We start from the raw sequence: 15756 nt of genomic DNA, 5'->3' as shown, positions 1-15756 counted from the left end.
GGTTAGATCCCTGCTGCCCTCCAAAAGGGGATAAATCAGCCTCTGGTGACACTGACAAAATTGTCTTCTCTAAAGGTACTTTTCTGGAGATCAGATTGAGTCCTGCAAGCCAGATCGAGCCTGTGAAGGCTGAAATTCAAGATTGCATCATTCTTGCATTTTGGATAAAGGTACCTTTGGTATCAGAAAAATACACAAAGATGTAGGACAAAGCTGCTTTAGATAGAGAGCAGGGACTGCCCCTGCATCTGGGCAGAACACTGAAGGCATCACAAGCCACCACTGGCACCTCTTGGGGCAGAGCTCCAACTCATGAGACAACCACAGACAAGAGTGTGCTCGCAGTTCTGCGTGCTCAGTGAGAGCACAAGCTGGCTTCACTTGCATCAGTCACACACTGACGGTGGCAGATCCTTACCCACACGGCCCACCTGCACCCCCATTTCCACTGGTGTCAAAGCAGGTACCCTGGGGGCTGGTTTAAATGAGGAGGAAGAGGGGCAGGGAGACAACATGCTCCAAAATATGAGAGAAATAAAACTTTGGCAGTGTATCAATGAATAATTGTTTGCCCCAGGAATGAGGGGGCACATTGAATGAAATGAATGAGGTTGCTGATCCCAGCCAAGCTAACTTGAGGTGGTCTGATGGGAGGACAGTGAACAGAGATGTGTGCTCCTCAGCATGAGACAATATGCAAAAAGCATTTCAGCCAAAAAGCAAGACAAGAGGGAAGGAGACCAAATGGCAAAGTGACAGATCACTGCAGTGGGAGAGCTGTTCTCAATTGGCTTAACTTTAATGTAGGCACTGAACCACCCTCCTGGCCAAGAGTCCTCCTGTTTAATATTAGGCTGGGGAAAGGAAGCTAAACAAAGGAACACTTTGATTGTATCTTTTTACATAACACTATGTAATAAATGGCATTTCATTCCTTACTGCAGCTCTAGCTCAATGTTAAACTAATGCAAAGACAGTATGACTCCTAAATCATAGATATACATAAAATTACCACAGTCTGAAGGGCACAGAAAAAAACAAGTCCAAAATGCAGTAAGAAATGGATGTCATTACAATAGCAGCGAAATAGACATAAATATTCTTTGTAGGTTTTTTTTAGGATACAATTGCCATAATCAATTCAAGTCAAGCTCTACTGTTTGAAAAGACTTTGCCCACTCTTTAGAGTTAGTTCAGCTCCAAGGAAATTATACCCTGCTCCGAATGGCTTCCATATACTGATTCTGTGAGGTCTTAGAAGAGGAAACTTCTCTAGTATAAATCAGCCAGCCTGGAAAACTGGGTGTGATCTTCTCTAAGATGTTTTCCATTCTCATTTTCTTCAAAATTCTCATAGTGGTATTATCTCACTTCAGAATAGTATTCAGAATAGTATTATTTTAAATTAATAAATAATTGTAATGTACTGTTCCTGCTCTGCAAATTGAAGTGCAAAAGCCAGTGATGTAGGAGCTGAGGATAAATCAGAATTTGAGGACAGAGAATGTGTTTTTCTGCACGTCCTTCAGTCACACTGAACATCTTGCTGTTCACTGGGCTTGCAGAGCAGCCTGAGGTCTGACTGAAGCACACAAGAGGAGCACATCAGCTTTGTCTCTTTGGCCAGTTCACTGCTGCATTTAAATCACCACTATTTTGACTTTATCTCTGCCTTTTAACAATCCATGCAGTTGCCCATTCTAACCTGCTTTTCTAGGTCTTATTCTTGTATAAGCTTTTAAAAAAGAAGTGGAATGATCTAACTTACCTTCAGAAATAAAAATCTTCTACATGGCAGGTAAGTATTCTTATTTACTAAGATTCTGAAATAAAAATTCGTTTGGTAGAGACTGGTCTGCTTTTGTATTTAATGACTCCAGTATCACAGTTTTTGGAAAAAAAAGTATGAAAGCCATATATATAACTCCTTATGCAAGAAAAACACACTTGGAGAATTATGAGAGGATTTTCTAAACCAGTAAGCCAGTAATTTCAGGTGTCAAGGCTTCTGCTTCACTGACGTTTATTTTTAGCCTACCCATCATTATTTATTGATTTCTGCAATGTCTCCACTCTAAAATGCTGCACAGAATTATGAGCTATATGTATATGGACCTCAGGAATGCAGAGGCCATGTGAACCACCACTTTTCACTAGATAATATTCTGCACTTCCAAAAGGCAGGAGATTAAGTAAGGAACAAAATCATTCTGTATTTGGCAGCAGAGGACCTACCATTTCCATACTGTTTCTATGGTTGTCACTGAACTTGTAGTACCTCCAAACTAGAAGCTAGCTGGGAGCAACCGACTAAAGGAAAGCAAGTAATTAATATAGCCTTAAGTTCAGGTGTAAGTGTCAGAGTTAAATCTTAGTAAAGAGGTAAGAATAAAAAAACCCAACAGGGTAAAATATAGCTGTGACATAAAACAGCTTAAGTGTCCAGGAGATTTATTTTGATCTACTTACAGAAACTTATTTTTCCCATATGTGGGAAAATAATATTCTGCCGAGCAGATAATTAATTATATTTCAGTTCTTTAGATCATGGTTTTTGCTTATCTTTTTGCTCAGTTCAAGTCACTTGTCTATAATAAGAGAGCATATCATCTAAACTTTGGTAAAGTGGTTCCTGATTTGGAGTGTCACCGCTGTCAGTCTGCACTGGAGGTGCCACATCCTGAGTGCTGCAGCCACTGGCCTGTGTTCCTGGTGGCACATCCTGGGTGCTGCTGCCCCAGGCGTCTGTTCCTGGTGGCATCTCTTGGGTGCTGCAGCCACAGGTGTGTGTTCCTGGTGGAACATCTTGGCTGCTGCATCCACAAGTGAGTATTCCTGGTGGCACATCTTGGCTGCTGAGGTCACAGACCTGTGTTGTTGGTGGCACATCCTGGGCACTGCACCCACAGGTCTGCACTCCTGGAGGCACACCCTGGGTGCTGCATCCACAGGGCTGCATTCCTGGTGGCATATCCTGGGTGCTGCATCCACAGGGCTGCATTCCTGGTGGCACACCCTGGGTGCTGCATCCACAGGGCTGCATTTCCGGTGGCATATCCTGGGTGCCGTAGCCATAAGCCTGCATTGCAAAGGGCATCTCGGGAGTGCCGTAGCTGTACCCGTGCATTGGTGGCACCATTCCTGGTGCTCCATAGCCGTAAGCCTGCACTGGGAATGGCACCTCAGGAGCACCGTAGCCATAGACTGGCATGGGTGGTGGGACGCCCCGGGCACTGTAGCCGTAGCCCCGCAGTGGTGGTGGCACACCTTGGGCACCGTAGCCATAAGCCTGTGCTGGTGGTAGCATGTCCTCGTCATCACTGCTGTCATCCTCTGCTGATGACACCCCCTGAGTGTCAGGGCCACTGGGCTCTGCCGACACTGGCTGATCTGGAACGTTGCTGTTGGAAGCCTGTGCTGACGGTGGCACATCTCCAGCGCTGCTGCCGCTGCCCTGCCCCGATGGCCTCTGTTGGTTCTGTGCTCTCTCCGTTTCCAGTTTTTCAGAGGAGGTTTCAGAACTGTTCAAATTCTGACTTCGGTAATAATCATCTTTCTTTTGTCCCAAAAAGTAATCAGAAGGTGGTGCAAATTCCGGGTCTCGCTCATCTCTAAGTTCTTCCTGTTTCTTTTCCCATTGTCCAAACATCAGTTCTGTTAGAAACAGGAAAATGGTAGATTTAGCATAGATTTCATGGTCTGAAGGTCAGTCAGACAGGAGGGAAAACAAACTGGTAAACACAGAAGATGCAACTCTGTAAAGCCACCTGAAGTTCCTTTTCCACCTCATGATACATGGAAATGCAAGAATCTAGTGCAGATTCCTTCAGTGAACCACAGTTAGTTCCCTCTGCATTTTAGAGTAAGCTGTCCTCTGCTGAATGTAGTATTTGCTGCAGTGCTGCCCGGGTGTTCCCAGAGGTAGGAAAAAAAGTGTTGGGCAGAATAAAGATGTAAGAGATAGGATCTGAAAGTTTGGGGTTTTAATGGAACCATGAAGTTTCCCCTCACAGTGATGTTCATTAATGGAACATAAAGACAGTGAAAAGTAAGAAGAATCTGGAAATACCAGTATTGCACAGAAGAGGAATAATGCTGTTATAGTACTAAAGAAGGTGAGCATTTATGTGCTTTGCCTATTCCTTGTTTGCTTTTACTTAGAAGTCAGGCATCAGACTAGAAGAATGTGCATGATCTTAGATTAATAGTGCAAAATGAGTCAATGGGTTTGGGAAGGACCTACAAGACAGCCACCACTTTGTGACAAGGAAGATGCTTCAAAATGGGACACAGGCATTGAAGTGGTCTCTTCTTGCATCCTGTTTTAGTCTTGTGCTGTACCTGTTTGTGTGATACATCCTGCTATCAGGTAGCACAAACCACAGGAATATATCAAGAAAAGATCACACTGTACATCTTATGAACTACAGAATTTGTCATTCTGTCAACCTGTCTGGATCATCCAGAAATGCAATAACTCATAAAGAAGAAAATATTATGGGGACATTATAGCAGCTACTGGCACTAAGGCATCCTTGTCAGTCGCTGCCCTAGACACTGGAGAGTCATCAGTACCAAGGCAAAAAGGATTTCAGTCTTACCATACTCTGTCACAAAACAGAAATGAAAGTAGCAGCGTGCACTCTCTTTCCCAACAATGTTCCTGAATCTACATTTCCTTACCTTTGCCCTTATCCCACTCTCGGACATAAGGCACTCCAGGCTTTGTATCTCTCCTCTCCTGGATGACAACCTCTACCTTCCTACTTGCTGCAGTAACTCTTGGAGGTTCTGGTTCCTCGGCAGGACCTTTCACCTCTGTGTTACAGGAAGAGATAGTAGAGGTTGTCAGTTACGGAACAGAATCTATGTGAACCTCACAGGTAAAAATAAGAACATTTATTTCCATCTCCAGTAAGAACAGTATCTCTATTTCATTTACTGGAGAAAACAATTTGCATTCTTATTCTTCTGAACAACTGTAACAGTGAACAGCAGCACAGTGCTGTTCTTCACTTCCAGAACACTTCACATGTAATCACTTGCATGGAATTCTGACACAGTGAAATATTAGCTACATTTTACAGTGGGAGACAGACAGTGCAAGCTGACTATCAGTGTCATAAGGGAGACAGCACAGAGACAGGATTAGAATTCAAATTCATTATCCTAAGTCCTAGAGTCAGCTGTATCTCCAATTTACTGACTGCACTGAAACTGTTACAGTGTATATTGTATGATATCAAAATTGACTTGTTACTGCTTCTTATTCTATCTCATCTGAATAGAAGAAAAAGCCAGTACAATATCAGCAGCTCTAAAGGCTACAATCTACATACCATATTTCTACCTGCATTACTGAGCTATTTCTGGCATGATTTTATATCTACACACCATTACATCAACTCTCACTATCCTAACAGTTATGCTAATTTTATATATAGAAAACGGAATACCAATATTGAATGTCTAAACAAATATAAATTAGAATCTGTCTGTCCATAGATCAAGAACAAGGTGAAATAGCAAGTAATTAACTTAAAAAGGCAGCAGATCATACCTCTATTCTCCAGTTTTTCTGCCTCTTCCTCTAATCCAGCTTCCCTTAACTTTTTAATCTTCCGTGCTCGAAGTTTGGACAGCCTTGCATCTAGAGCTGCCTTCCTCTTCTCCTTCAGCTGTTCACGTTTATTTCTCTGATCAAGTGTCTTAACAGCAAAGAAAAACTTGTATTAATCTTCCTTCATTATTATAAATGAGTACATATTTTCCTTCACAAAACAACTACAAGCAATCCTAATCAAGTACCAGATTTCAACAGCAAACAAGAAGCCAGATTTCTTTGGAGTCAGTTGCAGGTATCACCTAATACAGCACTTAAACAACAAATCAAAAGACAGTAACCACTGAAACCACAACTGCCCTCATAACCCAGTCTGCTCTTTACTCTCATACCTGCTCCCTCAGCATATCCAGGGTTGCCCGTTGTTTATGCCTGAGTTCCTGGTCCCGAGAAAAGGCAAAGTAACCAACACCGAGCTGCCTGGCCTCTGAAAAGAAGAAAAACAATAGGTTTAAGTTACATTCAGTTTATAATTGACAATAACTCCAGGCTCCAGGCACTGTGCTTTCAGGCATGGAATTATTCCCAACACTGCATTAGTTTTAGATGGCTAAAAAAGGCTTGTTTGAGATGATACATGAAGTGAAGCTTCCTGAAGGAGAACACAGGAGGAGGTAGAGAAATATTTGAGAAAAATATAACTTGAAGAAAAAAATAAATCTAGACTTATGTACCGGTGACTTTCAATAATTATTACACACGTGCCTTAACACATACCTACCCTTTGCCATACAGGCACAGGAAGTAACTTTCTCTTGCTCCCTCTACAACTGATCTCTGGTGATACAAAGGTTAAGTGATATAAAGCATTGTAGTGTACCATTTTCTCGAATGTCCTCATAATGTATGGGTCCCATGGGTTTTCTGAGGGCTTCTTCTTCTTCCTTTTCCCACTGCTGCCTCTGAAGTTCTCTTCTCATGTCTTCAGATAACAGAGTATTCCCATCAGTTTCTTGTCTAATTAAAGAAAAAATAGGGATTACAGAGCAGAGTTTACCAGTTTTGCAGTACCAAACAGGGCAAGTATGATTGGGTCTGATCCACTACTGCAGTTTTCACAAAACGCAGATCATTGCAGACACTACTTAGTGATACAATGTTGATGGCTATGGTACATGGTCAAGACAGAAATACAAAGCTACCTCTAACTCAATGTACTGGTAGACCGTGTTATTAAAAGACAAATAAAATCATATCCTTTTGCAGAAGCTTTATGAAATAAATAATTATCAAATCACAGAATGGGAGATGAAATAATCAGTTATTGGCATCTATGGGGATTCTAGCAATCACGTATAGGAACATTTCAGATTTAACATAAGAAAGTGAAAGGTATTTGAAGTAACAAAAAGCTAGGCATTTACCCGTGAGATCCATGCAAAATATTAATATTCAAATATTAATACCCAAACATTAATAAGGAAGTAATTTTAAAAGAAGAGCTGTTGAACGGCTGTTAAACAGAAGAATGAAACCAAACAAATGGAGGTCTAACAAATTCACTTTGAACATCATGAGGAATTTGGAATTGCTAAAAGACTATCATCATTTTCCAGGTTAAACAGAACCAGAAATCACTTTCCTGGCATTTTATCGAATGAAATACAATTTCCATACAAGGACCCCAGTTTTCAAAGATGCAAGAAATATCTGAGATTGTTACATCAATTTATTAAAACCTTTCTCTGCAAACCATGCAAATCTAGAGAAAGCAGTAACATCAACTCTGGATTGAGAATGGGGTGCCAAAGCACAGCCTCTCTTCCTTCTCATTAAAAAAATATATGTTAAATACTGAGAGGAACATGCAGCTCCATTAGAGAAACCACACCTTTTCCCTTGAAGTTCCTGATCCATTTTAAGTAGACTTGGCAAATCCTTCTTCATACAGCGTCTAGATCGGCCCAAGAAATCAACATAATCAACCCTGTAATGAAAGAAAAAGAAACGTGATGCAAAACTTCTACCTGCAGATTGACAGAAGTCTTAACCAGAAGACAGAAGCAGGACCCTTTGCAAAGAGCATTTGTCACCTCTCAGTCTATCTGTGTGTGACAGCTGCTCCTGCTTTTCACTTAACACACTCCCAGATTTAGAGGACAGTTCTGAATGGGACATATGACAGTTCTATCAGACATTTATTCAATCTCCCTTTGAAACTTCTATTAGCCTGGGAAATGAAATGGTGTAAAAAATGTTCAAGAGTAACAATGTCATGTCATTTTCACAACAAAACAGAACTCAGCCTACTGCTTGCTTCCCATGGTGAAGATAATGATGCCACATTGACTTCTTGTGGATATGAAATTGCTACAATATATTTCAATTATTTGTCTAAAGGCCATTCAGAACAGACTGATAGTGTGCATTCAATTGGCATAAAAAAGGCTGACTAAAACATAAGCAAAATGTTCCTCTTAAGCTATTGTGCTTCTTATTCAACTCTTTATAATACTGAACACCTGATTTACAGTTGTTGAAAAAGCTGTTAAGAGCTACACTTATTGTCCTGTAATGTAGAAAGTTCTTTAGCACCAAGCTGCCTCAATTATCCCATTCTAAAGAATATTACATCTCAAAAAGTATGACTGGCAATCTAGCTCCCAACCCCCAAACTTTTAAAGATCGGTGCATTTAGTAAGTCTTTCACATAGTTTGTAAGCAAATCTACAGTTTACTATTTGAAGAAAGTTTTGTATTGATTACTGCTGGTTTGAACTGATTACCAGAAGTAAAATCACTTGTTCCATAAGCATTTTAAACAAATGGGCAAGGAAAATGTTTAGTCAGGACTGGTTTCATAATTATTCCTAATGTCTCAGATGAAAAACTAGAGGTTACTTGGAATGACACAGAAAATTGTCAGAGACTATTTGCTGTGCTGCAACAAACAGTGGAAAAAATGCTGAAAATTGTGTTCTTATTCCAACCAGAGTTTCTCTCCTTTAAGAGAAGGCCGTACAGTGAAATGACTGCTCATTTTTAAGTCACTCACAATAAAAGAAGGGAATATGAATACCATAACATCCCCAAGTTTTGCTGAAATACGTTTCAATTCAGCATATCAAAGCATAAAATTGTTCCAATACTGTGATGATTACTCATATAAACTATGCAAGAAAATAAGAGGATGTTAAGTTGTCTCCCCTATAGTACATTGCCCTGAGTGCAATTTCTCAAGATCCTGGATGTAGATTCTGTTGCAGTGTTACCTATGTGGAAACTGACATGGAGGACTGTCTTTATAGCAGAAATGAAAGACTATCAACACCTCCCTGTCAATGTGTAGTATTAACAAAAAAGAAAAACAAAGGTGCCACTTCACACATTTTGGAAAAGGATTTTCTCATGCAATTCTCAAGAACAAGAGTGGCCAGGATGGCTGAGCCCAATCAGTAGCACCAACCATTCCTCATCTGGGTCCTCTGGTGGTGGAATGTCTACTTCAGGCTGAGTTTCCTCCTCATCTGTGTCTCTTTCTGAAGTCTTCCCAGCAGCTTCACTCTGATGCAGCTCCTGTACTTCGTGCTGTTTGTCTATGATCTTCTGAGTGAAATCCACCAGGTACAAATCCTCAGTTTCTTCATCTAAGGCAGAAAATCGATTCTTAGAGAACAGCCATGAAAAGAAGAGAACTAAGTACAAAATCAATACCAAACAGCTACAATCAGCTTTTCAGCTGCCAGTGATGCCCTTGACCACACTATTGGGGAGTACTTAAATCTCATTCAGTGCCAAACAAACCCGGAGCTATCAACTGGCTCCACACTGGTAACGTCTATTTCTGAATCGAAGTTTCAGGGCATTGTGTGCAGTATAGAAAAGGCTGCATTCTTTGCAGCAAAACATTCTCTGCTCATTAACTATTTCAGAAGCAAAGGATTATCGTGTAACAGCTCAAATACTTTTTTGATGCTTAACATTTGGTGTGTTGGCAGGAGCTAAGCATTCATGAGGGCACTTTTTAGGAAAGTAGAGGAAGGTGCGTGGGGTCATGTGGACAAAGATGGACACTGGTAAAGAAAACAGATTAAATGCAAGGACATTTAATAATTTTAATTTTAATAATTACTTTTTGCAAGGGACTGAATGTGTGAGAGAAGAAAAGGAGAGATTAGCATTCTCTAACCCTATTAGCTGCATGACTGGCATTCACATATGGACCAGCCAGACTCCTCCTGATCCTCTTCTCCTCATAAAGGTCCAACAATTAGAATGCAGGACAGAGCATCAGAAATGCAATCCAAAGATTGCACAATGGAGGACAAATTATTTTTGTTTTTCTGAGATACTGTATTGAAAAATCAGAATATAGTCCACCCACTTAATAAATGAGTGAAACAAGTCCCTAGTGCTTTACTTGGTCAGGCTGCCCTTCAAAAGTAATTTTATTTTCTCTAGTAAATGTATTTTTTCCTCCTTTTCAAAGTGGAATAAACCATGTCCAGCACTTTGTATAAAAAGTCCAAGAATTTATACATCTATAAATACTCATTTTTGAACAGTATTGTTTACCTGGGAAGTCTCCTTTTGTCATTTTCTCATACAACTTTGCTTTCTCTTCAAGCTTCTTCCTGAAAAAGAAAAAAAAAATTAACCTTGCAATCCCACCAATTCCAAGCACAGTTTAAAGTGACCAATTTAGCCTTAGATAAATGGAACAGGAAAACACTGGGAGTGCTTGAGATGTTTATTAGACGCTGACTTATGCCTGGCTTTGGTTTTGAACCTTCACTAGCATCTCTGAAGATACACTCTTTTCCATTTATACTGAAAATTATTTTAGTGAAGTAACAAATTTAATCTTAAATGTAATTTGTCAAGTAGGCAGAAACATGATGTTACAAGAATTCCACCTTTATCTAAGTACTATGGTCTGTCAGATAAATACTGGAAGCTAAACCATTATTTGCAGATATCAGATACTGAAAGACAGTTTTACCAGAAAAAAAAAGAGATAACATAAAGTTACAGTTAATCTTAGAAACTGAAGAGAAAACCTTAGCTAATTCCTGGAATTTCAAAGAGCAGTGAACTGCTTAGAGAAGAACAGCAAATGGTTTATAAATGGCATTTTCAACATATCTTTTTGTACAACCAACTCATTTAGAAAACGAGGTAATTCTTGAAAAAAGTGAGTAATTTTCTGCCAAGCCCAAGAAACACTTTGCTACAGAATTCTAACATGTCGCTGCAATGGCTGCTAATTCTAAACATGACTTTTAGAAAAAAATCAGTAACCTGACACATTTAGACAACTGTGATAATGTGAGGGTATAAGAGCATGAGACTGCTGAGATGTAGTTTGTACACTACTGGTCAAAAGTATGGAATTGATGCTGGTCTTAATGGTTGGTCTAATGAGAACTGCTAGTCCAAAAATGTGGATAACTTCTTTCTGTGCTTTTCTAAACACCAAAAAACAAATTCTCCAAAGCACTCCTTTCTTAGAGAGCCCGAGAGCTACCTTGATTTATCCAATATATCCTGCTCTTCTGCCTTCTGCTCAACATCTTTCGCAGCTCGATTCACAACTCCCGCGTTCTGTTTGGTCCAGATACTTGGTTTCTGCAGAGGACAATTTTGTAACAACAAACAAATAAATGAAAATATTGAAATGGTATCATTTAAAAAAAAGTCAACTCCATAATGCAAACGTTGCAAATCAATCATGAAAGACTTTGTTAATAACATCTTAAACACATTTGACTTGAGACTATTCCTGTGCTGTAGGATACAGCAGGTATGTCCTAAATTAACACAGGCTGCAGGATGGTGCCATAGTTAAGGACAGCCTGAGAAGCTAAAAAACCCAAAGGCACTCAGAAATCAGACAAAATCTATTTTGGCAAAGATGCTAAGGTTAAAAAAAACCCAATCACACAATCTTGCTGATTAAATACGTAATAACAAAGCTACAAATTGTTTCTATTCTCCATTACCTCCATTTAAAATAAAAAATACAGTCAGTTGGCCTGTTTGCAGCATAACACTATAAATGCTGCATGTGCTTCAAATATGGCAGGAACAGCACATTCTGCTTCTGGAAAGCTACAGAATGAACAAAACCCAAAGGGCAGTAAAGAGCAAAACAGGACTGATAATTGTGTATTCATTACTGTACACCACAAACAGATAGCAGAGCATTTATCAAGGAAGTTCAGTGACTCTGGAAGAATCTCTCATCCTCCATCCTGCAGCATCATACAAAATCCTCTAAAAAATATTTTCCTGTAATGGAAAGGTGTGGATCCTTGGGGAATGAAGATTAAGTGGGGATTTAGATGGGTATAAGCACAAGACCAAGCTTTCTGCTGTGCACAGGAATCTCACCTGGAAACGAACTTTAAAGAACATGCTCATCATGTACATTTTATATTTGACTAGTAACACAGCTCTGAGTATTTACTATTATTTAGATTTGAATTTTAACTTCCTTACTTTAAGAAGAAATGACAAAAACAACAATGGAAGATTACTTCTACCTTATTAGAGGTTCTGGGCTTTGCAAAGACGCCAGCATCTTTCAATAGCTTTTCTTTCTTGAATTCCTCTTGCTTTCGGAAGAGTTCGGCTTTGAGATCTACCAGCTACATCACCAGCAAAACAACACATAAATAACAGATCACATGCACATACATCAGTTGCTGCAATAAATAACTGTATCTCTAGGAAAACAATCTGCCATTTACAGTTACAGCAGCATTTGATTGCATTTTTATGTGGAACTTTGAAGCCTTGATCTGATCACCCTTTACAGCAAACAAACTAAAAAAACATAGAATGCAAATTATGATTAGGGATTAAAACAATCCCCAAAGATATCCTTGATCCTTTGCTACATAATAAGAGAGGCATAGTTCCATCTAGATTTTACCAGCCTCCCAATGACAAACAGAGAAGGAATAATGAAAAACACTACTGAATATGAAAAGGGAACTTTTAACCATTAGATAATTAATAAAATCCTGTCTCAGAAAAGAGTTGATAAAAGTTTGCTATCATAAAATATATATTGTTTCCCACTGCCTTATGTACTGTTTTAAAGTTTTAGATTTTCTTTCTTCTTCTTTTTATATAAATATATGAGTAGCATTGCCATCTGTGACCAAGGTCCATCCCAGCTTCCATTAAGAAACATCAGCAGGGGTGTTATCTCAGAAGTACAAAACTAGTCTGGAAGAGGATATTGTACCTCTTTTCTTGCAAGTCCTATAGAAGACAAAATTCACAGATGTACATGAAATCAGGAAAGTGTAAGACTTTGGTATTAATATTTGTCTCAAGCACTAAAGCATTTGTTTTTCAAGTCCCTGGGACAACGAAGTGCAGTGTTGTAAAAATCACCCGTTTCCTCTTCTGCTTAGAGGCGATCATCCAAAAATTCAGCGTAAAATATTTCATGGTTAGGTATTAACATACATTAACTATTTACATAACTCTTCATCTGAAGTGTTTGGCAGCATCTCTCGTGAGCGTCCTGGAGAGCAGAGAGGGGCAGCACCTCACCATCCCTAAGGGTGGGAAGTTATTCTGCCACAGCATAGACCTCCTGCTCCCAAGTAAAAACCCTTTTCCCTGTTATGCCCTGATTTTATCATTACATCACGACTGCGGGCACATCCAGGCCTGGCAGGCTCGGGTTTGGAGTGCAGGGCGTGTGCCTGGTCAGGAAGGTGAGGGGACAAAATCCCAGGCCCGAAACTCACAGACCCGATATGCGACACAGGGCGTTACCACAGCCCTTTAGTCCAGCATTTGCTGCAATGGCTGCACAGTGCAGTGGGGTTAAGGCGAGGAGACAGAACGCCAGCACTTCCCAGGTGTGCTGTTTTCCCTGCAAGCGGTGGCACCAGCGCATCCTCGGGTGGAGCCGCCCGGCCTGCGCCAGCCAGGCCCCCCGCGCCCGCGGGAGCCCCGCGGCTGAGCACACCTCACAGCCCCACTGGCCCTCCTGGGGAGGCGGAGGGGTTCATTTTGCCTCTCCCCGTTCAGTCACTCACCGAGGACGCGGCCACGTCCAGCGGCTTCTTCCTCCGGTCCATGGCGGGACCGGCCCCGCCACCACCGCCTTCCCCGCCGTGCGGCCTTGCCGTAAAGCGCGGCGGAAGCGCGGAGCTATCGCGACAGTGCTGGTAAGGGCGGGCGGGCTCTCCGTGCCGCCATGTTGGGGAGGTCAGGGGAGGTCATGGGGGGGCTCGGCCTGGTGTGATTCGGTGGAGGCGGAGCTCTCCCGGCTGGGGCTTTCCTGGGCTTGGGTAATCCTTGTGCTCAAACTGAGGGTGAAAACGAGCGTTTATGGCAGGTGCGAGTCAAATCCTTCAGGGGTCCTACTGGAAGTATCCTCGTGCGGCCGCGGGGCTGGAGCTGCTGCTGCGGTGACAGAGCCGGGGTGCTCTGCGCTGTGGCCAGAAACTGACAGCATTGCAGCTGGCCCAGAGCTGGGGTGGGGCTCAATGAAGAAGTCCATGGTTCAAACTTGGCATCAATGTAAACCCGAATACGGCCTCATTACCTGATGCCAGTGCCAAGTCACACACTGAGGCCAGGTATTCTTATTTTTTATTCTCATTTGTGCAAAGTGGGAGCTGGGTAGTCACCCACGGAAGGTTAACTCACTGATCATCAAAACTTCACACTATTTATACATCTTAATAAACAAAGGCATCAGCATTCTTTGGTTACAATTTACTCAACCCCCTATTTGCTAGTTCTGTCTCATGCTTCTGCTAATTAGTCTGCAGGCACAGTTCTTCCCTCCGTTTGAGTCTGGTCAATGAGTTGTCACGATCTCCTCCTGCCAGGAATATCTTTCCCCAGGTACTGCTCAGTTCCGACTTCACTCCTGGTGCCTCTCATCCAGACAGCCCATTAATTTGGGGAATGTCTTCTCTTTTCCTTAAAACAACAGATTAGCCAAACATACGATGCTCACAATGCAATTGCTTAATCATAACTGTCCAGCTATAGCTACTGATTAACACCTAAAAAAAAATTGCAAAGTTCTACTCAACCCCCTATCAAAACCTTGAGAGCCTCAAAACTTGAGGGGTTTGGTATCATCAACAGAAAAAAACCCAACAAAAACACCAAGCAAAAATCAACCAAAAAACAAACCACACCAAAAAAACCCCAATCACAACCAGGAAAAAAAACCCCAACCCAAACCAACCAACCAAAACTAAAACTCTCTCTCCTGCCTTAGTTGATAAGTGAGTGCCACAGATGTGAGACCTGAACATAACAGCCAAGTACAAACCTGCCTACATGTGATGGATCCAGCTCTGTAATCTCAAGAGAGGAGCACAGGTGCTCTTGGGGAGTAAGATTCAGAGTTTGAATATACTGAGTAGCTCTTTATATCCTTTTTCATCCCTATGAAGAAAAAGGACTGTCTGATAGGTTTTAATTGAAATACTGTAGATCACAGTTACCTGTGGTTGCAAGAAGAAGCTGCCTTTCACTTGTCTTTATTAAAGTGGAAAAAATACAAGGTGCTCTGATGATGTTGCTTGGCAGTGTGACAGCTGATAGAAGCGCCAGATACAGTTCTTCTGAGTTTTGAAATGTATTGCTTTTGTGGCAAGCTGGGTCAGGCCCGTGTTTAATGGTTTATGGACACAGAACTGCAAAGCTGACAGAGATGCTCAGTTGCTGAGAGAGCTGCACCTGTATTCCAGGGAGTGTGAAGTGTGCAACTGAGAAAGAGCAATTTCTGGCCCTAGTGAAGCTGTCTTGTTTTTGGCTGTTTAAAAGGGGAATTGGTGAGAGACATCAAATACAGAGAAATGCAGGTCATATTAGAGCCATAAAGTATTTTAATCTGCAATGGAAGAAGAGAAATGCACATTACTGAAAAATAGGACAAATGAATGAAAACATCTGTGCTGTTCTAATTAAATCACACTTCAACAAATCATTTATTGTTTCCTGTTCAAACCTCACCTAGTGACAACACTGAGAAGGAAAAACAGCCCAAACCCAGGCCAGGGTTGGTTCTTAAAATGCTCCTTTCTGGTTGAGGGTGAGATTCATGACCAAGTTTGTAAGGAAAATTTGTGCTACTGAGTTATACGACAGGATGTGGAAAAAGGAATTAATCCTAGAAATTCCAAGCTGGCTCGTGCTGCTGT

The 15756-nt window shown here is 41.1% G+C and overlaps 1 protein-coding gene across 1 annotated transcript; it reads right to left on the bottom strand.

The window, feature by feature from the left end:
• Positions 1-1854: 1854 nt before the first annotated feature.
• On the bottom strand, positions 1855-13733 carry CCDC174 (coiled-coil domain containing 174). Its single transcript, XM_008632253.2, has 11 exons — positions 13627-13733; positions 12109-12213; positions 11091-11191; positions 10139-10197; positions 9030-9210; positions 7455-7550; positions 6444-6580; positions 5956-6050; positions 5561-5708; positions 4684-4818; positions 1855-3654 (listed from the first exon to the last, which is right to left on the bottom strand). The coding sequence occupies exons 1-11, from the start codon at positions 13666-13668 to the stop codon at positions 2576-2578; spliced, it is 2178 nt and encodes a 725-aa protein (XP_008630475.1). The 5' UTR covers positions 13669-13733; the 3' UTR covers positions 1855-2575.
• Positions 13734-15756: the final 2023 nt, after the last annotated feature.

Source organism: Corvus brachyrhynchos, unplaced genomic scaffold, assembly GCF_000691975.1.
Source record: "Corvus brachyrhynchos isolate BGI_N302 unplaced genomic scaffold, ASM69197v1 scaffold4, whole genome shotgun sequence".
Classification (NCBI taxonomy): Eukaryota; Metazoa; Chordata; class Aves; order Passeriformes; family Corvidae; genus Corvus; species Corvus brachyrhynchos.
The sequence above is the reverse complement of the archived record's forward strand: the minus strand, read 5'-3'. Positions and strand labels throughout refer to the sequence as shown.

What these genes read in the sequence shown, in the direction of transcription:
- CCDC174 (XM_008632253.2), bottom strand. Translation starts at nt 13,668, where the DNA reads ATGGACCGGAGGAAGAAGCCGCTGGACGTGGCCGCGTCCTCG. An exon ending in AGAAAAACTGGAGAATAGAG is followed by an intron (nt 4,819 to 5,560) that starts GTATGATCTGCT and finishes CCTGTAACACAG; the next exon opens with AGGTGAAAGGTCCTGCCGAG. An exon ending in AGAGTGGGATAAGGGCAAAG is followed by an intron (nt 3,655 to 4,683) that starts GTAAGGAAATGT and finishes TGTTTCTAACAG; the next exon opens with AACTGATGTTTGGACAATGG.